This window comes from Oryzias melastigma, linkage group LG1 (assembly GCF_002922805.2).
Source record: "Oryzias melastigma strain HK-1 linkage group LG1, ASM292280v2, whole genome shotgun sequence".
Lineage (NCBI taxonomy): Eukaryota > Metazoa > Chordata > Actinopteri > Beloniformes > Adrianichthyidae > Oryzias > Oryzias melastigma.
The window spans coordinates 2066822-2091456 of record NC_050512.1 but is presented as its reverse complement, the minus strand read 5'-3'; the positions used below and the strand labels follow the sequence as shown (position 1 = coordinate 2091456).

Here is a 24635-nt window from a genome sequence, read left to right as displayed (position 1 = left end):
CCACAGTGTATCCCGCTTTTCTCAGTCTTTAATGTTTTAAAAAACAAAAGTTCATTGGAAATGATAAATCTCTATTTCATTGATTACTATAGTTCAGCAGAGGAGGAAAAGATTTGGTCCTGACAATAAATGAACATGAAAGTTTTATGGAAATTTTATTGTTGATGTTTTTTTAATTTTATTTTACTGAACGTTGATTGAAGTTTTGAATTTAAAATGCCCTTCACTTGCACTTTGGCTTTTGTTAGGTGTTTTATGTTTCAGCCTTTTATTGTTAAGAAAGTTTATCTCAATACAATGTTACAAAATTAAGTATTTCTGATGAAAACTATTAATTTTGTCATTCTTGTTTTCATAATTAATGTAGAACTACTAAATTCCACGAACCACACATTTTTTTCCTTAAAAAAAGGCCGCAGGTAAATTTGAGATTAATCGCGAGTTAACTCAGACAAAATGCAATTAATCGCGATTAAAAATTATAATCGCCTGACAGCTCTAGTTTTTTATCTGTTTGTTTTGGGGTTGTTTTTTTGTGTGTACATATTATCATTCACTATGTAAAAAAATTGTATTTGTGTGTTCAAATTTCTGTGAGCTTTTGAGTTTTTGGTGGGGGCCAAATTTTTTCTCAAAGGCACAGCGAGATAGAATTGCAAAAACAGTCTGATTTATCAGTCCTTGACTTACACAAGTGTAACATAAATAAATGAAGCCCATTTGCACAGAGATTCTGTCCATGTGAGCTGAAGCTGCAAACATATGTGTCCACTCATGTAACTAATGACTGAATCCCACTTGTCATCCTGGAGCTTCAGCAGTTTCCTTCTTCCTTTTTATGCTCATTGGCTGCCAAATCCAAGCTAGCAGCCAACATAGCTAATCACATCTCCTGCTATAATTTGTCAGAAACAGATGAGCAGATCACAACACCACATAAGGTAGCATTTGTCTAAGAATAGGTTTATACTTACATAACTGAGATTCTGAGAGCATGACTAATTTGAATCAAGACGGCCTGATTTTAAGCTGGTGTGAAACAGGCTCTGCAAATGCTAGATAATGAATCATTTGTGCTTCTTGTTTTTATTAGTTTTTGCCACAAATTTCAAAATAACTACTGTACAAACAGATGGGGGCGTTTTCAAACTTCAAACTTTTGCACTAATTGCACCTACGGCCAGAGTGACCACAAATGAACTCTGGTAAATCAACTTTTAACAGAAAGAGAGGTTTTTGGAATCCTTCATGGTCAGTTTGCTCACAGCAGAACCCACAGACTTCACCATCTAAAGATAATCTGCTTATTTTTGCGGATCATCAAGATTAACGACAGCAGTATTCCTAAAAAAGACAAATTACATTTCTTTTTATTTGATAACAATATTTTCAATCCAGTCAGGATTAAATCAGTGTCCAGGATCGAGGTTGAGATAAATCTCCAATGCTGCATTTTCCTACTGTTTCCAAATGGAGTCAGGTGACATTCTGGTGATGGCTTGTGTAACGTGTGACATGCTTGCATGCATGTGGTGCTTCTTAAGTCACCTTCAAAACCTGCTGCGTCTGCAGAGCCTCAAGTCGTTGCCTCAAAGTGGAGGCTGGTATTAAAGAGGTGGCCTGCTGAATAATTGATGTCTTCTTAACCTGTAAGCAAGTCAGCAGTCCACTCACCCTTAGTGGGGCCTCATTATCCCCCTCCCCCATGCAAAGATGCTGATTGGACTGCTGATCAGATTGAAACAGTATTTTGGTCAAATTGGGGAGCATTATTAGGGATGTCCCGATCCGATCACATGATGGAAAATTGACCCGATCATGTGGTCGATGACTCGATCCATATTGGAGGTTGTCCCCAGATCAGTATCAGATATTTCATTTGTTTTTATTCTGATCAGCGCTTTATATTTCAATCTTATTATTCTGGATAAATACTCCACTAGAAGTCTGCATGTCATGAAGAGATCACAAAATGTTACTGCAGTAAAACGCAGACCAAACAGGGAAGTTGGAGGCTGAATATATCTACTCCATAGAGCCACAGCGGAAATGTGAAAATCCAGTCAGAGGGGCGTGGCCGGACAACAAGACTGTTATCATTACTGGAGCTGAAGATCATGACGTGAGACTTCTGAAACGACATGGGACTTAAATGGTTTGACCAATTATGAAATTCAACTGTAATACCTTGTTTCAAACTGTAGGGGGCAGCATACAGACGGTTTTTGACTATATTTTGGAGAATTAAATAAAGTTTGGTTTAATTTATCAAAAATTTGGCAACAACCAACAGACAGCACTTTTAAAGCCCCATTTATAGAGGTCAACAGACAAAAAAAGTTGATTTAGGGCTTTGTTACCCTTTAAGTACAACCGTTTTTTTCCCAAAGACTATAGATCTCCTATTCTTTACAGCAAATTTACGTTCTGGAGATAATAAAGCTGTTTTGTTTTTTAGGTACCTGCGTGATGCTGGAGGTTTAAGATCTGTTTTGCTTTCTGAAATGAATCTGGCCTTTCAATGTTTTTCTCCGCTGTGAGGAGAAGCGCAGGAGCTGTTTCTGCCTCTCTGCTGGGATTGGTGTTGTGGTTTTAATCTTAAAATGACCGGGGGTGTCAGACTTCACTCACACAGGACTCATGTCCTGCTGTTTTTACATAGAAACCTGCCCTACCTGCTGCTGCTGCTGGCTAGCTCCAATGCTGGTTTCCAGGGTTAGCTAGAAAAGTTATATTTAGAATCTATTTATGATGGCAAACAACCTTTAACCTGTCTAATTCCTGATTTGTACATAACGTTGGATTTGAGCGTATTTTTGATTTGTAACTTATATAATACATTTTGTACATAAGTATAAAAAATATGAAATTAAAAAAATACTAAATAGAATATACACATGCACGCATTTAAATTACAATAGCTTGAAACTAATTACACATGCTTATTCTTTAAAAATTACGCACAAATGTGAAGGAGACTCTTCACACCTCCATTTGTGTGAAAGTGATGCATTTAAATGCTTCTAGAATGCTGGGTCATCAGAGTTTTCTTATTTAGACTTTTTTGTAATTATTGTTCGCATCTGTTTAAGAAAGTCAGAAAATGTCAAGTTTCTTCAGATGATATTCACGATCAAAAAAGAAAACTCTGATGACCCAGCATTCCAGTAGCTTAAATGCATCACTTACACATGAATCTCAGAGACGTGAAAACAGTCTCACATCAGATATGTGCCTAACTGCAGTTTTGTGTGTACGTCACAAGAGATTCCTGCATAATTTTTAAAAATTTGCATGTGTGGAGCCTTGACACGTGCTCGTATTCAGCTTAATCATCAAATCGTGACAGTTAAAATCATTGGGCAGTGACAGAAACATATATTTTAATCATTTTTATGAATTTAAATTAATTTGATCTGTTTTTTTTTCCATATTTTAACATTTGACTGGAAAACACAAATGGACTTCACTTATTTTAATTTTGTAAATGGGAATGAACCTTTTAACACCGGAGCTCCAGTGTTTGTGTTTTTTGATTTACTGTAACTTTACAACTGTTGACTCGATGATTCCAGTAGATTCTGAAGGAGAAAAGCGGTTTGAGGCTGTTAAAGGGTAAAGCATAGATAAGAGAGACTCACCATCTGCAGCCAGGCGTTGGTGATCAACACTTGGTTCTTTTCATCCTAGATGGGAACAAGAGGAAGCGCATTATTAAGTCAAAGTGGAAGGAGACGGAGAATAAATGAAAAAAATGCTGCAGGGAGTAAAAGAAATGAATCTACATGGAATTCTGGATGGTAAAAATGAAGAACTAGATTGAGTTTAAACTTCACCCCAGAAGAATCTGAGCTGCTGCGCTCACTGATTAATGACAAACTCTTGTCTTTTTTGTTGTTTACTTTAGTGAAACATGTTCTCTAAACTCTAACAACAAATCTTTCTTCGGAACATTTTTACCCATGACCGAGCCTGGGTCCTATTTTACTGGAAAAATCTGTTTCTTTAATGTTAGAGTGAGGTAAAAACAAAAGCATTTTAATTTTCTTTTGAAAAAACACTGTTTTCTTTTCTTTCTACTTGGGCCGGCCTGGTGCACTGCTAGGGCGGTCGACCTCCAATCGGAAGACTGCAGGTTCGATTTCACTCGAGCTCAAACTCTTCTGTCACACCTGAGACTTTTCTGCACCCATTCCACTCTCTTCTTCGCTGCTTTTCCACACTCTCCATGACTCTGGACTGTTGACCCTAGATCACGTGTCAAAGTCAAGGCCCGGGGGCCGGATCCGGCCCTTCTATCCGGCACTCCAGATCATTTTATTTTATTGCTGTTAATGGCCCAAAGTTATCTTGAGCTCATTTCTAACTTGTGTAATTTTGACAAAATATAGTTTTACTGAGAGTACAATATTGAAAGTTATTAAAAGTTTACATTGATTTATTCTGGAATAATATTCCTGCCTTTTATTATTCATAAGTATGCTAAAAAGCTACAGTTTTAAAGTAAAAAAAATGTAATTGTGATAGATTTTTGGACTATTTTGGCATTTATTAGGCTGTTTTGGAGTTCAGCTAAAATTTCAGCTACATGCTAGCTGTTTTGGCTAATGTAAGCTTTTTTCAGTTTTTTAGGATTTTTTTAAGTTCAGATATTTTTTCAGCTACATGCTAGCTCTTTTAGCTAACATTTTCAGGTATAAGCTTCAGTGTTTTCAGCTATCAGCTTCAGTGTTTTCAGCTATTAGCTTCAGTGTTTTTAGCTATCAATTTCAGCATCTTCAGCAGCCAAATTCAGCTTACATCATTCACACTAGTATTATAGCAGGTAATGCTGTATATCTAGTTTATCATTATGTTAAAAAGTTATGGTTTTAACGTTTTAAAGATTAAGTTTTAGAGCGTTCAATAAATGTTTCTCCTGTTCGGCCCGCAACCTAAGATGTGTTTTGGATTTTGGCCTCTTGTGCAACTGAGTTTGACACCCCTGATCGAGATACTTCAGAGACTCCACCTCCTTTATCTCTTCTCCCTGTAACCTCACTCTTCCACTCTGGTTCCTCTCATTCACACACATGTACTCTGTCTTACTGCGGCTAACCTTCATTCCTCTCCTTTCCAGGGCAAACCTCCACCTCTCTAACTCCACCTCCACCTGTTCCCTGCTCTCACTACAAATCACAATATCATCTGCAAACATCATAGTCCATGGTGATTCCTGTCTAACCTCATCCGTCAGTCTGTCCATCACCATTGCAAACAGGAAGGGGCTCAGAGCTGATCCCTGATGTAATCCCACCTCCACCTTGAACTCCTCTGTCACCCCTGTGATGTTTGCCATTACTGTCTTCCAACCACAAGGGGGAGCCAGTTACTTGTGTTATCCTATGTTTGCCTGTAGAGAGAACGTCAGAGAGACGACCACGAAGTAATAAAGAAGACGCAGTTTAATACGGTCTGGTGTCCAAATGTTTTATAGAGGTCCAACATCATTACAACCCCTACAGCACACCTCACCACTGTCTTACAGCCCTCAACCATAGTGCTGCTCACAAATGTTCACTTCTGCTCTTAGTCTAAAACAAAACAATCTAAAAAAAATCTATTTTCTACCAAGCAAAGCACCTCCATGGACAACTCAAAGCAGTGTACGTATGAGTCAACCCCCCTACTGGTGCATGGGACTGGAGCATAAGACAGTTCACAAGTCCATTCAGACAAAGACAGACTACTACAGTTATTCACACTTAAAGGAAGATTTAGAATCACCCATCAGCCTGTGACTCTAAAGCTGAAACGTCTACAAAAACTGGCACATGCACCAGGAACACATGCAGACTCCACTGGAATCTGAACCAGGGACTTCTGTTTCTGAGCAAACAGTGCACGACACAACCATGCAGCCCAGATGTGAAATTGTCTGTACAAGTTGGGTTTGTTGTTTTTTTTGTAAATGTACATAATTTTATTTTGGGTGACTATTTTTGCACTCTTGCAGAAATCCCCTGCAGCATGGTGTTTGATCCTGAGCTCGTCTGCTTGAGTCGCTGTCATAGTTGTGAACTCCGTCTCTCCACCTGTCCTACTTCCATGTTTATAGTTACCCATGAGCAGGCGGGAAACCAAAGATTCGTTTTTCCCACCCCCCACACACAAAAACAAGCAAAGCCAGCTTTACATTATTTACAGCTGTCCAGTAAACATGGTTCCCATGGATTTGTCAGTGTATTCATTATGCATGTGTGCCTCAGTAAACAGTGCAGTTAAAAGGAACACACCCAGGAAATATAGTGAAAGAAAGCAGGAGGAAATCACAAATGACAAAGCAACAAAACGACAAAAACTAAAGTTACTCTGGATGACTTTTAGTTGTGTGTTGGTGAAAAATCACTAAAGTGTCACGATCTACATTTAATAGAAGCAGCAAACATTGTGGTTCAGTTGTCACCAGATTGTCTAGTTCATGCATGTACACGAGTGACAGATTTGGATCTTTGGTTTGGCACTCTGGGAGGATGTGTGTTGTTTTGTGTATGTGTGTCTGAAGGGGGCAGGGTTGAAAGCTGATCAAATGACAACAGTACAATGAAGCTAGCAACAATCCTGGCAGTAGTGCAAATTTGAGTACATTCATGCAGAAAGAGGAGCTAAAGGTGCATTCACACCGATTGTGATTCGCGGTAGAGGCGGCAGCTCCAATGTTATTCAATGGTACATGTGCGCTCTGAGGCGAATTGAAGCCCCGCGGCGTGATATGAGCGGAAAATGGCGCAAAAGTCTGCCAGCAGCTCGATTTGAGCGACGAATCAAACGGCATGGTCAAAATGTAAATACCTTAAGTTTTACTGGTCGCTGTGTTGCATCAGCCAATCACAAACTCAGCTTTGGGCATAAGACTTTTTTAGTGACCCGATCAGCAGGTGGAATACTAGTCCAAAGTGAGCGTTTCATCTTTTTACTTTAGCTGTTTGAGCCACAGGGTTTCAGAGCTTATCCAGCGACTTTGGGATGAGGGCGGGATACACTCTAGACAGATCCGCAGCTTTCGCTCCCACAGCAGAGCTCACTCTCTCGATATGCCGACAGAGAGAGAGAGAGAGAGACGCTGCGGGGGTTGTCATCTCGGGTCTCATTGAGACATTTAAAAAAAAAGAAAAAAGATGTTCTAATTTTATCCCCCCCCCGGGATTAATACGAAATAGCAACCCTTCAAGTTCAGCCTCAGAGACACAGAAACACCCCGGAAGCGGCTGTCATACAGACACAGCCCCCTGTACCAGGAAAATCTTTAAATGAAAATCAAATAAACCCAAACATGGAGACTTGATTACTGATGTTTTTTTTTTTTTTAACTCTTCACAATAAATAAACCGGATTCCTCGACATTGTATGTCTGTCATATGCACAGACAGAGCTGGTAGCTCCTCCCACATGCGGCTGCGGCATCAGGAACACATTTTTTGACAAGCTGCGATCAGCGAATTCCCCGTGCGGCGAAAGAGGGGCAGGGCACGTGAATTTGCCGCGCTAACCGCATTTGTTGTGAAAGCACCTTAAAGAGCTGGACAGTGTGAAGAATAAGACGAAGATCAAACCGAACAGGGTCTCTGGTTTGGGTCAACAGTACCCAGCTGATGGAGTGACTTGCAAACAGGGGAAAACTCTTCTGAATTTGTGAGTCTGGGTCAGAATGTGGAAGAGTCATCCTCCATAGAAGAATTTAATCTTTAAAGGGCCCGTACCATGAAAAAAACAAAGTTTTTAAGCTTTTAAGTGTTTCATTTTGTTCATTCTTCACTGTACACAACCCTCAAGTGTTATTCTGGTCCATTCACACATTTCTGAGTAATCCTCTAAAAACCTGCACTCTCAACAGCAGCCCCTCCCATATCCATAAAACAAGCGTGTCCTAACACGCTTTGTGAACCCCCATCCTTGGCTCATGCACAGTCGAGCAGACGCCGTCTGTCTGTGTTGTGAGTCAGTGCAGCGATGGCAAAGAAACATTCATTCGGCTCAAACTTTGTGAAGAAACCTCTGTTGAGGAATCGCTACATTTTGGGGTGGATCCTGAACATACGTGAAAATGGTGCAAGCAGACGGAGGATACTGGAAAGATGGCAGGAGAAAGGGAGCAGACTATTTCCTGGTAGAGAAAGGGAGCAGACTGTTTCCTAGTAGGGAAAGAGAGCAGGCTATTTCCTGGTGGAGAAAGGGTGCCGACTGTTTCCTAGTGGAGTAAGAGAACTGACTATTTCTGGTGATTGATGATGCTTCAAAGGGAACATAAATGTTTACAGCCACACTAATCAGAACAATGTCCTCATCATTTCAATAAATCCTGTAATGTTCATCAGGTGATGTTGTCTGAATTTCACCACAAAATGAACCCATTAACCATCACTATTCTGTCTTTGCCATATTTTGAGGATAAACGCCTGGGCTGCACAATACGTACATCAACATTTTTTTTTTAAATTTGATGTGTTTTTTTTTTGTTTTTTTTTGTGGGTGACACACTGACGAGTGTGGCTCTGGGATGATGTCATGAAATGGGCGGCACCCTAAAAGAGTGAAAGGCTATATTTAATTGATATGTGTTTTGTTTTGGTCTGTCTCGTTATGTATCAGTTGTGGTGAAAAATAAAAATAAAAAGTAAAAAAAAAGAAAAAATAAAAGAGTGGAAGGCGGAGCCTAATGGAGCCATTTTACTTCCAGCTATGAAGAGAGTTTGCAGAAATAATTTATTTTTCATAAATAATTTGTTCTTTAGTGTTCCAAAGGTAATATATGATCATATATATGAACATAGTTTACTCAAATCGTGGTATGACCCTTTCAAAAAGTTGAAGACTCCTCGTAATTGGTCAAGAAAAATATTCAGCGTTTATTTTCCAAGAGTTTAGATTAAATGTAAGCATTACAATCATATGCACATTGATGAAAACACATTTATCACTACATTAAATTCTTACTTTGCTGTCCACAGGAAACGTAACAGATAATGAAGAACCGTGTCTGATGTGAACTACACCACAGTAGTTCACCCTAACCCTAACCCTAACTACACCACAGTGGAAGCTGCCTCTGTTCCGCGGCGCTTCTGTGTGCGGAATGAACCCGGCGTCAGTGCTCAAAATTACATTTATGAGAGTTTCTTCATTCATTGTGACTCAGGAGCAGAGAAAAATTCCTCAGCTGTCATAAACATTGTTTCCTGTGCCTAACATGTGTCAGTCGCTGTTGTGATGTCATCAATGTGCGTAGTTCTTAACAGAATTACCCCAAAACAAAAACTAAACACCACAGCTGTTATGGAAGGGAAAAGCCAGACAAGTATCATAAATGAATGTTGCTGATCCGATGGCTGATCATAGTAACATTTTGTCAAGAAATGTATTATGGTATTAATAGGAGGTTGCGGTAAACATTTTTTTGGATTACTCAGAAACGGTGTTCCTGCCATTTTTTTAATGTGTTAAATAAGAGCTTATTTCTTTTTATATATTTTTTCTTTTTTTTAAATTGATTTAGATTGAAAAATAACCCTCTGTGTGGTCAAAGTAAAGGTGGTAATTTTGTTTAAATAGGAAAACTTCACTTTTTAGTTGTTTTTTGATCTTTAACTGCACCACGATTTCATGAATTTATATAAAAATGTAATAATTGATTGATTTTATGCATATATTGTGAAAAATACAGGACAAAACACATTAGAAAAAAGAAAACCAACAAAAAAAAAACAAAGATACACCTAAATACCTAAAAATTAGGCTTTTGCAGCAATTATTAGGCTAGATTAAAACTGGATTAATCCGATCAATGAATCACAGGTCATGATTAATTAATTGTGTCACGTATGTTAGCCCACATGAAATCTTAATGAAGTTTTTTAAAAATAACCTCATTATTCTTTTTTTCTCATGCACTTTGAATTCAGTAGTTAGTAATCACTTCAATTCTACACCAGGTTAAACTCCACTCCAAGTCCTCATACACTTGGAAACAAAGTCATAAATAACTTTAACTGAGACGTGAAAGTTTCTGTGATCAGAATGGAAAGCAGGAAGCCGGGCGGCAGAGTCAGAAACAGATTAAATAGAAAGTTCGGGAGAGAACCTGAGGGGCCATTCCTCAACTGTGACTGATTGAACTGAATCCAGAGAGGAGAAACGTCTTACTGTTCCAAAGATGAATGTTCTCACTTATTAACTTTAATTTTATGCTGCTCTCCAAAACTCACCACATCAATGATCTGCAGCAACGTGATCCCGAGTTCCACCACGATGGGTGCAGAGTCATTCTGGACAGGTCTCTCCAGACGATTGTAGTTCACCATCAGGTCACGGTAGAGCTTCCTCTGGTACACACCACCATGGCATCCTGGAAGAAAAACATTAGCGTGAACACGTCAAACCAGGAGACATTAAAAAAAATGAACAATAATTTTACAATAACATAGGAGATGGACCCCAATAGCTTTCAAACAGGAAAATAGAAAATATATTGTGTTATTAGTAAATAAAACAAAAAAAGTCCATGTCAACAGAGCACTCTAAGCTGTCTCTACATTTAATCAGCTCCATCAATGTTTTCATTATTGCTCAAGATGCTCTACATCCCGGACTGAGTCAAAGTATACAGGCTGTGGTGAGCACATGGACTCATTGAACTCTAATTTGTTGACAGTGCTCTCGTGTCGTCTCTCTTGTACTCATTAGCCTCATCAAGGGGTTCTACCGGAATGACAAAGTATCCATCCTAGTGGGAATTAAATCCTGTGTGCCAAAACAAATGTGCTCATTCATGATGGAGCTGGCCCACTCTTTGGAAGCAAGCAACTTTCTCTTCTACCAATGCAGCCGTCAGAGGGAAAGTTTACTCAAATATTAGTTGATATTTAGACTTTCCCTGATTCCATATATACTTGCATTTACATACTTGCATATGCCTTAATCACCGGTTCTGTTCATAATCTTTATGGACAGAATTTGTAGGCGCAGCCAGGACCCAAAGATACGGTATCTGGTCTAGAGACCACGGGGTTTCATCTCTGCTTTTTGCAGATGAAGTCGTCCTGTTGGCATCATTGACTCAGGACCTCAAGCATGTATTTGAGCGGTTTGGAACCAAAGCATCTGGGATGAGGGTCAGCACCGCTAAGTCTGAGGCCATGGTTCTCGACCGGAGAAAGGTAGTTTGTCCTCTCTCGGTGGGTGGAGTGCTCCTGCCTCAGGAGGAGGAGTTAAAATATCTTGGGGTCTTGTTCATGAGTGAGGGAAGATTGGACCGTGACATTGACAGGCGGACTGTACCGGTCCGTTATGGTGAAAAGAGAGCTGAGCCAGAAAGCAAAGCTCTCAATTTACCGGTCGACCTTCATTCCAGTACTCACCCATGGTCATGAGCTCTGGGTCATGACCGAAAAAATTAGATTATGACTACAAGTGGCTGAAATGAGTTTCCTCCGGAGGGTGTCTGGGCGCTTCCTTAGGGATAGAGGACCTCGGTCACCAGAGAGAGCTCAGAGTAGAGCCTCTTCTCCTCCACATTGAGAGGAGCCAGTTGAGGTGTCTCGGACATCTGATCCGGATGCCTCCTGGACGCCTCCCTGGAGAGGTGTTCGGGGCATGTCCCACTGGACGGAGGCCCGGGGAAGACCCAGGACACGCTGGAGAGACTATGTTTCTCGTCTGGTCTGGGAACCCCTCGGGGTCCCCCCAGAGGAGCTGGAGGAAGTGGCCGGGGAGAGGGAAGTCTGGGCATCTTTGCTTAGACTGCTGCCCCCGCGACCCGGACACAGGAGGAGAGGGAGAAGATGGATGGATGGATTAAAAATATACTCCAATTATAGATGGACAATCTATGTCTATATTTTTATTTACATATTTTAAAATACATTTGAACAAACAAAATTGCATTATGTTATTGCATCTATGTTCATTTTGACAAGGTATTCTTTTTAGAGTTAAGGAAACCAAGAATTTCTCTGGTCAAGTTCACCCCTCCACTGCACTTTTCCACTGAAGAATTGGTCTTTTTGTTGAATTATCAAAGGTAAAATTGTAAAACTACTGTGACACTTGTCCTTTATGTAATTATTTTAGCTACCCCCCCTGCATCAAAAATGGACTCCTTTTTTTTTACATGCTGACTATTCCGATTAAATCACAGGTCCCCAACCTTCGGGCCGCAAACTGGAGCCAGTCCAGCACTGCAATGCACCAGTACCCAAACCCAATACCAGTAGCAGACGTGTCCAGTGTACTGATACTTAGTTTGTGAACCGGTACTGGACGTGTCCGGTACGCATCTCGAAGGTTGCATTCATTCATCTTCTTGTCCGCTTCGTCCCTTTCGGGGTCGTGGGGGTGCCGGTGCCTAACCCGGCAACTGAAGGGCGAAGGCGGGGTTCACCCTGGACAGGTCTCCAGTCTGTCTCAGGGCCTCAATCACACACATTCACTCTCACATCCACACCTAGGGACAATTTAGAGTCACCAATGAACCTATGAAGCATGTTTTTGGACGGTGGGAGGAAGCCGGAGTCCCCGGTGAAAACCCACGCATGCACGGGGAGAACATGCAAACTCCACACAGAAAGGTCCCAAATCCCCCAGCCGGGAGTCGAACCGGGGCCTTCTCGCTGTGAGGCAAGAGCGCTAACCACTGCACCACCATGCAGCCCCAAAGGTCGCAGACCCTTGATTTTACGAACAGCCAGCACATCAAAAACCGGCAAGTTGAGGACACCCAAAACATCAAAAAGTAACGCGGGGGGCATTAACTTAATGTCAATATGTGACGATTTGGGAGTGAGAATGTGTTGTGATAACCTGAAGCCGGTGGGTTGCTCATAGGGTCCACCTAAAGAGAGGCAACACAGACTACAACAGCGGTTGCTTTTACTGCCATGAGCCAGAACATGAGGGGTCACATTGTATGTTAGAAAGAGCAGACTCGGCACGAGTCTCCATTGAGTTATCTTCCTCCCAAGAACACAGACATTTTTCATGTTAAAGGCTCTTCAGTTCAAGGTTTGGTGTTTATTGACTCTGGAGTTGTTTCATGGATGAACTGTTTATCCAGACACTAGGAATATCCAGCCAGCGGCTGTCTCTCTGCTTTATGCCATTTACAATCATGCTATACATCTGAGCACCACTGTTATTGACTATTCCAGTCCAGAATGATACAATACAATGACTGAAAAGCAATGAGTTACAGCTGGAATCAATAGGACTGGGTGCATTGAAAAATAAAAACAAGAAATGTGTCAAAAATGAAATTTTCCTCGTCTATGAAGATGATGAATGTAAAATTCTTAGTGTCTCTTCCATTTTCAATTATTTAGTGATAGCCAAGATCTCATTGCATCTGGGAGGATGAGACATAATCGACCAATAAGGAGTGAGTACAGATCCTTGTGTATTAATGTGCATTGGCATGGGTCACATGGTACCCTTAGATTTGAGCATGAATGGTAATCTGCATAGCGGCTGAGTGTAGCTGGCAGCAAAAAAAATGGAAAGGCACCAGAGGGAAGTGAGCCAAAGAAAGACAATCTGAATAGTAAAGAGGTTTGTCAGAGGAAAGCCTCAAAAACATGCAGCTCTGGCTGTTAGAATACAATATAACAACAATATAGTGTAGCACAAAATCATGATGTCATGACATCACAAACCTCTTTACACAGACGAACACTGCAGCCAGAAAGGAAGTGTGATATAAATAACACCTATAGAGTCCATTTACATAAACTGTAAGAGATGGAATAAGAGAAAACAAAAAATCATATGATGTGATTTTTGAAAAGCTTGTTTGTACAATGATGCAAAAAAAGTATTTAGCACCTAAAAACAAGCAACAGTTCTATCCCTCAAAAACCTGTTACTTATTTCCTAAGTTCTCCCATCCTCCACACATTACCTGTATTAATTAGGTATCGATTATAATTTCCAAAAATGATTCGATTCACACGAGCCTGAATCGAATCGATTCTGATTTTTTTCGATTCTTCAATTTTGAGTTTACACATTTAAACACATTTGTTTAGAAATACATGAATAATCTACTACATGTTTTGAATATATTTATATTAATCTGATCCAGTTCACATCCTGTAAATGTATCAGTGAAATAATGAGATTGTTAATATCATCCAGTGTTACATGGTTTCTCTAAAGGAGAAGTTCTAACTAAAATGTTCAGATCATTAACATTGGAAACATTGTTCTGCTTCTCCTGGAGGACGTTTCAGTTTGACCACTAGGTGGAGATCGCGCTATAGCATTACACCTTATTCAAGAGGAAGACAGTCTGATGAAAAAAAAACAATATTTTAGATCACAAATTGTTACTTTAAAGATATTTCCTCAAAAGAGTTTGTAAAATTCATGTCTGTGAGTTTATAAAGATGTTTGTTTAGTCAGAAATGTATGTTTATGTCGACCGAGCGTTAGCATTAGCCGTCCTACGGGAAATTACATTAAACGTTTGCATCAAGCTAGCAGATGTTAGCTTTATGTGCTAAGTCGATTTATAATTTTTTATAAATCGATTATTGATCTATAAAGTTTAAACAATTCAAATCGATTCATTGATTTTACTAACCCAGCCCTACTCATTTTTAGTTATTATTATCTTTTTTTATGACATTTTGGTATTTGTCAATTTTACAACAGAGGGGAACCTAACTGCATCTTACACAGACGTAGCAAAACCTTGCTGTTTATTTCTTAATTTCTAGTTATGCTGGGATTTCTTTTACTCCCCCTAGTGGCAGAATTGTGTATTGCAGCATTTCTTTAAATAACCTTAACTCGCCACAGGAATGGGCTTTTTCACCAACATCCTTTATGTGTTTCTTTTCAGGACTGGGCCGAATTATACCATCTGGTGGACCAGATGCGGCCCGTACGTGTGACACCCCTGCTGTAGAAACAGATGAAACAGAATGAAGTCCTTGAAAATGGTCTACTTCTATTAACCCTTTAAAACCTGAGCTCTAGTGCTTATGTTCTTTGATTTACTGTAACTTTTTAATGGTTAACATGATCTAATAATTTCAGTCTGTATCTGCGTTGATGATGTAGAAAAGTGACACCATCAGTGCTGCAATCAAAGACCTTAAGCGGTGCTGAAGGCTCTCAAAGTCAGCTACCCCAGAGCGCGACACCTGTCGCTAGGAGAGAAACAAAAGCGCAGGAGAGATGGAGGTGAAGATTGGACTGTGCACAAAAAAAAAATAAAAAAAACAAGCGGTGGGGGACAATAGAAGGATAGAGTGTCAGTTTTAATTACCATGAGCAGTCCCACATCCAAAAACTCCTTCAGCAGCTATAGTAATGTAACTCTGGATAGCAGATATGTCTTGATCATCATTGCTTCTGGAATTCCAAAAATATTTACATGAGCAGAATAGACCCACTGACTTCGTTACCTTTCGTTGAATCAACGTCTGCTTGGTGAAACAATGACTGCAGCCATTTGTGCATAAAATTGTTCCAGTTTACACCTGCCCTTCAGACTAAATACAGGGTCCACATTCCTGTTTCTCGTTTGATAAATCACATTGTATGCACTATATTTGTCTATTCCTTCTTTTCAATCTGGAAGGTATTGGCTAGTTTTACTTTAAATCTGGTTGAATTTTTATCTTGAAAAATCTTTTATTTTGAAAAATGACCGGTTCCTCTTGGTTACATTTCTGTCACTTGGATGCTAAATCAGTGCAGCGGTTTTGTTTAACAGAATAAAAAAAATAAAATTTAGCTATCAAGAACTCAAGCTCATTTCATAATTTGCTGCCATGGTAACGGAAAGAAAGTTTGTGGCTAAAATGTCTGCCCTGGTCAGGTTGATTTTATTTTTAATGAAGAAGTTTTGAAAATTGTTTGAATATTTACCTTGATTGATGACTGCATTTCCCTCAGCATCATTAAGAGTTTATTTAACTTTATTATTGATAAATTCCATTACAGCACCATAAGCAACTTAGGAAAAGTTGAAAAGGTTACCATGCAGATATGAAAAGCCAACTGTGTTTTTTAATACAAGACTGTGTTTTCAGGAAACCGATAGTGACAGTTAGCCGTATATTATAAACACATCGTTAAACAACAACAGGACAACAATCAGAGGTGAACTTACAAACTTGGCTCCCTTGAGAAAAACTCAAAAGTGTGAATTCCGTCTTTAAGAGCACCATATTGCTTTGAGTGGCCTGAAAGCGACCCTTAACAGCTTGTAGCTTTCAGCAATAAAAAGGACACTTTAGGTCACTGGGCCAAAGTCTTGAATTGAATCCATTTTTAATGCCCCCAAAAGGCAGTTTGGTTTACAGGGAGTAGTAAAAATTGAATACCACGAAGCAGGACAATAAATACAGCAGCAGAAAGACTGGAACGGTGACCGAGCAGAGACTGCGGTGAAACCAGGGAACAATCTCTGCTCCGTATTAACAAGAACAAGAGCTTGATGAGACCAGTGGATGACAAGATAGAGGACATCCTGCAGCATTATTGGCTGTTTTTAAAAGACTGCCTGATTAAAGTAAGAGTAAACAAGCAAATACTGAGAAAGTTCTCTCTGCTTTGGCTTCTTGCCTCAAGTTTTCTACGTCTCTGTAAAATTGATTGTGTTTGAGGTTTAGGTTTTTCTAAAATGTTTTGGCAATAAAATAAAATGTTTAAATGTTTGGATGATTTGGTGATGTGGCGTCAGATCAAACTCCTGCTAGTTCAGGGATCTGCAACCTGCAGCTCCAGATCAACATGTGTCTCTTTTATCTCTCCATGGTGGCTCCTTGGTCAAACATAAAATAAGTCATGGAGACTGCTTATCCAGACATGTCAACCGTCAGAGTCAGCAGCTCCTGATAATGTCTGTCTAACCAAAACTACCTAAAGAAAACAAATAAACAAAGCCTGAAAACTGAGGCTACCAAGATCCAAACTAAAATAACAAAACCCAGCAGTGTAAGACTGATGAGGACAAAGAGGGAAAAAGTACAAAAAATGAATAGATAAAAGAAAAATAAAATAGCATTTTTTTAAAAGTAAGGATTATTTAATTAGGGCTGCACGGTGGCGCAAGTGGTTAGCGCTCTCGCCTCACAGCGAGAAGGCCCTGGTTCGAATCCCGGCTGGGACCTTTCTGTGTGGAGTTTGCATGTTCTCCCCGTGCATGCGTGGGTTTTCACCGGGGACTCCGGCTTCCTCCCACCATCCAAAAACATGCTTCATAGGTTAATTGGTGACTCTAAATTGCCCCTAGGTGTGGTTGTGAGAGTGGATGTGTGTGTGATTGAGGCCCTGTGACAGACTGGCAACCTGTCCAGGGTGTACCCCGCCTTCACCCATCAGTAGCCGGGATAGGCTCCAGCACCCCGCGACCCCGAAAGGGATGAAGCGGTCAAGAAAATGGATGGATGGATGGATGGATTATTTAATTAGCATTTATTTAATTTAGATGAGTTAAATGTATAAATTGATGTCTGAGGTTCACATAGATGATAAACTCTGTAGGTTTTTACATCCTGTTGACCTGAAGACGTCTAGTTTGATCAACTCTACCTCCAGAATGAACAGATTATATATGTAAAGCTAAACTGTTTGATCTCCATCACCATTTCCACCATTTTCAGCGAAAAGCTTCAGCATCTTTTGCAACTACTTTCAGCAAAAAGCATCCACACTAGCATTACTGCAGGCCTTTATTTCTGTCTTTCATGATGAGAAAAAGGCCACAAGAGCACATTTAAAACATCATTTTCATGGGAGTGGAGCTTGGAGGATTTTTGTATCTGTGTTGAGTCATTCTGTGAGACTAAAACATTCTGTGTGAATTATTAAAGCAATAGTCTCTAAAATGTTTGTTCCAGACAATTTGAGAGGCTTGAAAAATCCTTGACTGCGTCCCAAAAAATGTAGCAAACATAACACCAGTGAAAGTTCTCATTTATGCAGATGACGTTGAAACTGAGCATCTAAACTTCAAACCCTCGTCCCTGAAACGTTTCACCACTCAGCCAAGTGTCTTCATCTGACTGAGTGCTGCTGCTCTGGTTTCTCCTCTTTGTTCCCCTCACTAACCCATTCAAACACATGTTTTTTGGTTCCCACCTGGAGGACGAATGGGAATTGAACCCTGCACCACTCAGACTGATGAAGTCACACACATGAGTAGTGAAAAATGTAACCCTTTGACACCGGGGCTCCAATGTTTATGTTCTTTGGTTTACTGTAACTTTTTAGTTGTTAACACGATCAATGTAATTATAGTAACGGTTGAAAGTTAAAGTACGTTAAACATTTTGGGTTTAAGCGTATCGGATGACGCCTCAGGTGTAAAAGGGTTAAAGGAAGAATACAAGTCCAGATTCAACACAACAAATACACACGTCAATTCTCCTGTAAGCACCTTTAAAGTCATTTTATGCTAATTAGTTTCTCAACCTATCAGGGGCTGAGCTGACTGGTTGACCTCCAGACATATTTACAGTTCTCAGGAAATCTGATTGTGATCAGTCAGCAGCATTTCTGTGAATCCAGATGCACACACTTGTTTACATACTTTTACAGGTCAAAAATGAGACAATATTTTCTATTTTCTGTCATTTATTTAGTGACATTAACAGAAACAGCTTTAAAGCTTCTGAGGCTTTCAAGCTGTCTTCAGTCTACATGTTTGACCTTGTGGAAAAGCTTTTAGCGGCTGTTAGCAAGAGCAGCAAATGACGATTGTAAAATTTTTTTAGATGTAATTATAATGGAGTTGTACTGTCCAAACACGATTATTGTGTGATTGCTTGGTAAGCATTCACACTATAGTGATTCTTCTGCTCCTTTCTGTACAGTTTTTGGCAAGTAAAAAAACAAACTTTCAGTGATTTCAGAATCTTGGTATCAAAACGTTCAGCTTTTTCAGAACATCAATCTTTGTATTTTAATTTATAAACTTTATAGTTTTTGACATATTGAGCAAAATATGCCCCATAGGAAATGACTGAAAAGTTTTCAGATTTCAAAATTTTAATTAGATTAGCAACAAGAGTTTAAATACATTCATGGGCTGTTTTCATCTTTTATAGCAATTTTGAAAAAAAATTGAGTTTAGCTAATATTTTAGCAATCTGCAAACATGTTTGGCTAATTTGTTATCAAATGTTTTTTTAGGCTAATTTAGAGTTTAGCTTCTATTTTAGCAACAGGCTAACATTTATGACTAATTTAGTTTACTGAGGAATTTTAGGCTATTTTGGAGTTAAGTTATTTCAGCAACGATCTAGCCTTTTTTTTATTTGACATTGAGTTTTTTATGCTAATTAGGAGTTTAGCTTCTATTTTAGCAACAGGCGAGGTATTTTAGGCTATGTTGGGGTTTAGCTAGTATATAAGCATCGACCTAGCTTTTTTTTTTTTTGCTAATTTGGAATCTACTAAGGTTTTTTGGGATAATTTGGAGTTTATCTCATATTTAAAGAACACTAAATATTTTTGCAAAATTGTCATGTATTAGGGATTTTTAAACAATTTTACTACTAAATTTTCGTAAATGTAGGTCAACTTTAGCGCTCTTTTATGCTTCTTTAACAACATTTTGAGTCTTTTTGTAACTTTAACATTTTGCAAAAAGCTTTTGCATTTTCATCAAATCATTTCAGCAAGTGAAGTAAATTGTGTCACCATTTTCAGCAAAAAAAAAAAAAAAAAAGAAAGAAATCTGCATCTTCAACGACTACTTTCAGTTAAAAGCTTCACACTAGCATTATCACAGGTAATACAACATACAGATTCCCCCTGCGACATCATGTCATGGTGCCCAATGAATACTGACTCCTCAGAGCTCCTCAGTGATGAGCATGCATCCGTCACCTTCCATCTCCCTTCTTATGGAAGGCGCAGTCGCAGACAGAAGTCCTTCACTGCTCTGAATGGGGGGGCAGCTGCACATCCACTCAGCTCTCATTGACGCCTGCATGCATGGCCGCATCTTTAAGGTTGAAGCATTTGTGTCTTCAGCGTGATCAGTGATAAGGAGCACCTGACTCCACATCAGGCTTTTCACACATTAAACACGCCTGGAGCTGCAAAGCATGCTAGAAGACTTCATCCACGAGGGGCCCAACAAGTTTAAAGATCCCTCACAGATCTTCATCCTCCTGTCTGAACTTCACACCAAGAAGCAGCATCCACTGATCTGAGCAGCTGCCAGTCAGACAGAAAACAGACCTGAAATATGCATTTATTTCATTTTTTCCTCCAACTGGAAAAGGAAAAAAAATCCCACCTTGACAGCAGAAAGTCGCCCACAGATAAACTCCGAGCAGCAGGGATGCGGCGCGTCTGTGAGGCTCCATGGCACGCGCGCAGCAGAACCCTCTGAAACTCTGACAGGCTGCTGCTCCCTCTGCCTGCTCCGCGCAGCTCCCTCTCTCCTTAACCTTGTCCGATGCTGGGAGCAGATTGTGCGCGCACATCCACGCGCGAGCGCGCACTGGGTGCCACTTTAGGAGTCACTTTGCATTCGGGGTTGCTCCTTTCCCGCTGCTCCTCTCTGCACATCCATACATCCAAGGCGCAAAAGCGCGCGCTTCCTGATGATGATGATGATGACAGCCACCTGTCCGCCGCGTGAGACCCAGCCAACTTATAGTTCTTCTTATAGCGCGCCCCCCACCCCCATATAAACGCACGCGCATCAGATAATTGGAGAAAGAGCAGAAACAGTCTCTGGACTTGCACGTCTTCTGGGGATTACATGCCCCGCCCCCCACTTAAGTCAAACTTCCGTTCAACAGTAAAATAAGAATTATTTTTCAACCATTAATAACGTTTAAAGTGATACGTTTACCACAAACATGCAGTGATCATTTAAATTCGTGTTATCTTAAAGGGGCCATCATGAAAATTCTACTTTTTGAGGTTTTAAATGCATTTTACTGTCCATTCCTCTCTATAAAGAACCCCAAATCGTTCATGTATTTAAGAGTAATCCTCTAAAAACCCATACCCATGAAAACGAGCGGGTCCTATCGTGATGATGTCAGCGCGATGTGAACCGCCCCCTCCAGGGAGAATCTGTGCTGCAAGCTCCGCCCCCAGACTATAACGAACACACACCCACTTGTAGATCATCTTGTATGTAATCTGCAGAGAAAACAGCAGATCATAAGACCATGTCTTTGAAGTGTAGAAAATGTTTTTTGGCTGCCAGAGGTTTAGGTGTTTGTTTAAACTTCCAAAAGAAGAACCAGCACATCAGAACTGGTAGGATTTTATCTTCTGAAGCGCGACAGACCCACCAGCAACTCTTTGTCTGTGACCGCCACTTCACAGATGACTGCTCGATAACCTCGGCATGTATCAAAGAGGATTGGTCAAGAGACTAAATCTCAGAGCCGGCACCATTCCTACAATCAAACCGGATGAAGAGTCCTATAAGTCATGTGTCAAAGTCATGGCCCGGGGGCCGGATCCGGCCCTCCAAGTAATTTTATTTCATTGTTATTAATGATCCGATGTTATCTTGTGGTTATTTCTAACTTGTTTCATTTTAACAAAATATATTTTTATGGCGAGTAAAATATTTAAAGTTCCTTAAGGTTTAAGTTGATTTATTATAAACAACCGAAAACATATTTCTGGTGCAAATAGAACCCCATAATCTAAAAACAACAGTGTGGAATTCTGAGGAATGTTGTTGGAAATGTGTGGCAGATTTCCACACTCATTTGTGTCAGACTGGTTCCACAGAGTGGGTTTGGCATTGATATGTCTTGATGTGTTGCATCTTTCTAATAAGTTCTTTGGCCACCAATATAGAACAGGGAAACACGAGGAGTTTGAAAATATCGATTCAGTCGAATATCGTGATACTTTATTCTGCGATACTTGTATCGATTTAAAACACTGTCAAGGTGATACTTTAATAATTATTTAAAAGCAAACGTGCTTTAGTCTCTTTTGTTTTCTACGCAAATATCGATTCAGTGAAATATCATGATACTTTATTTGGCGATACTTGCATTGATTTAAAATACCACCAAGGAGATTCTTCAATAATTATCTAAAATCGAACATGTACTTTAGTCCTTTTTTGTTTTCTACTTAAATATAAATTGAGTGAAATATCACAATACTTTATCCGATGATACTTATATCGATCTAAAATATTGCCAAGGTAATATTTTAATAATTACTTGTTTCACTTTTAATTTCCACATAATTATTTCCTAAATTACCAAAAGAAAAGCACCATAAATTTGCTTGAGTAAAGGCAAATTGTTCATGGGATACAGTTGCAGTGCTAAATGTCCTGACCATCAAATAACATGTATTTTACATTTTTACTTTTGCGAGAAATGTATCAATATTCAGATAATTCTTAAGTTATAATTAAAAAAAATAGGGAAATATTGTCTTGGGGTGTATCGCGATATGTTTTGTATCGACAGACTCCTGACAACCAACACTTCTTAATGAACTTGTCTTATCACTGCAAAGATCAGTAATCACTGTGTTCAATCTAGAAACTGACACTATCACCATCCAAAACCAGCCAAAACCAAACTGGAACAAATCTGGAAGAACTTTACCAGAAATTCTCTGGTTTCCATGAGTAACAGACTTTCTGCATAAAAGTTCAATTTCCAGTGTCGTCTCCTCCTTCTCTTCTCTTGTTCCTCATCTCCCAGAGATTCTAGTAACTCTGTCACGCTCTGTCCTGCTCATTTTGTTGCAAACACTGCTCCTCTGACTTATGAGCTCTGCTCGCCAGCTGCAGCACAGATAATGCATTAAGTTGAATGAACACAATTTCATGTTAGCATGCTTCACTGCAAGTATCTTGAATCATCATGAAAAGCGTGCACAGAGTTACATCAGGGTGCATGGTTGCTGCTGTAATAACATATTGTTTCATAATTACCTCCAACAAGACGGCTGCCACGGCTTCACCGTGATGCTGTCAGCAGGATAAACAGCCTCCTCAGGGCGCGCAAGCATCACATCTCACGCAGCCAGGACACGCAATGCCTGTTTATGTGTGTGGCAGCCAGTGTGGCGGCTCATTAGCATGTATTGTGAGCTTCCATGTGGTTATTTGGTGTGATGCACTCATGATCTGCTTCCTCTTCACAGCTTACTCATCCTGTCTTGTCTTCCTCACATTTCTCCCCCTCTTCCTCGCTCAGACACTCTCTTTCATGTTTCCGTTACCCTCTGCTTGTCTGCACTCTGTCCCTCTTGATCTCGTCCGTCCTTTTTCCCCTCTACAGCTCTCAGTTCTCCTGCAGCGCTGCCTATGAGCATCAGTGATATCCTCAGACAATCACAAGCGCCTGCAGCGATTCTCTGCTGGCTGTTCTCTTCCATTCTGTGGTATAAACATCTCCCAGTGCTTCCTGTTCTCTCCTCTGAAGCTTCGTCTGGACGCAGCGCTGCGTGTGTGGAGACCAGCTATCAGCTCGCACAAAGTAAAGAGCCTTCGGCTGAGGCCGGCTGGGTGTTTATGGGATCATGCTGGATCACACTTGCTTTTGTGTGAGTTTATTTACACTTAAGTGCAGAATGGGAATTGCTGTTGTTCTATTTATTTTGGTTTAGGGAATTCCTGTCTTTCTTCATCAAACTCATTTTTATTAAGCATTAATTTATTCAGCCTACCCAGTCCTATCAAACAGAGGTGGGGTAGATCATGGACAGTTCACCATTTCCACAGACAGGTAACCACATACTCACGTGCATTCGTACTGGGGTTGACCTGGAGGTTTTGGGGTTGCTCAGTTAATTTAGTAAATGTTTAAGATTCTGCTCCAACATCAGCACCATTTGATGACACAGACAGAATGGTGATGGCTAATGGGCTCATTTTGAGGGGAAATTTTATCACAAAATGAAGACAACAACAACAGATGAACATTTCAGAGCTTGTTGAAATGATGAGAACTTTGATCTGATTAGCACTGTCTGCAAACGTTACTGATCTCTCTGAAGCATCATCAATCTCTGTATCAAAAATCCTTTTTACGTGTTCCTTTCTGCTTTTGCTAAATAATCCATGTTCAAACCAGTTCTTCTAATTTGTCGCTCCCTTTCTCCACCAGGAAATAGTCTGCTCCCTTTCTCCACCAGGAAATAGTCTGCTCCCTCTCTCCACCCGTCTTCCCAGTATCCTCTGTGTGCTTATACCATTCTCAGATACATTCAGGATTCATCCCAACTTGTGCAGATTCCTCACCAGAAGTTTCTTTATGAAGCTTAAACGCTAAACCTGATGAGCATTTTTGGCAATCGCTAAACTTGTTCACAACACGGACAGTCGGCGTCTGCACGGCTGTGCACGAGCCAGAAGTTGTTGGCTCACAAAGCTAGCTGATCACCACTAACTTCGTGAAGAAAGTGTTTGCTTGAAGGCGGGGCAGACTCTTGCTGGAGGGGGCGGTTCTCAACTTGTGATGTAACCGTGTGAGAACCCGCTCGTTTTCGTGGGTATGGGAGGGGCTGCTGTAGACAGTGCAGGTTTTTAGAGGATTACTCTTAAATGCATGAACGGATCAAAATAGCGCTTTGGGGTTGTTCATAGAACAGAATGAACAGTATAATACACTTAAAACATGAAAAAGTTACTTTTT

General features: G+C 40.1%; 1 protein-coding gene across 1 annotated transcript in view; it reads right to left on the bottom strand.

Annotated features, from left to right (window-relative positions):
- The window catches only part of LOC112137508 (neuronal acetylcholine receptor subunit alpha-7), a 47574-nt gene extending 26803 nt beyond the window's left edge, over positions 1 to 20771 (bottom strand). Inside the window, exons 1-3 of the mRNA XM_024259860.2 lie at positions 20291 to 20771; positions 10242 to 10381; positions 3642 to 3686 (exon numbers count right to left, since the gene is read on the bottom strand). Coding sequence (XP_024115628.1) covers positions 3642 to 3686; positions 10242 to 10381; positions 20291 to 20480 — 375 coding nt within the window. The 5' untranslated portion in view covers positions 20481 to 20771. The remainder of the gene's footprint in view (positions 1 to 3641; positions 3687 to 10241; positions 10382 to 20290) is intronic.
- Positions 20772 to 24635: the final 3864 nt, after the last annotated feature.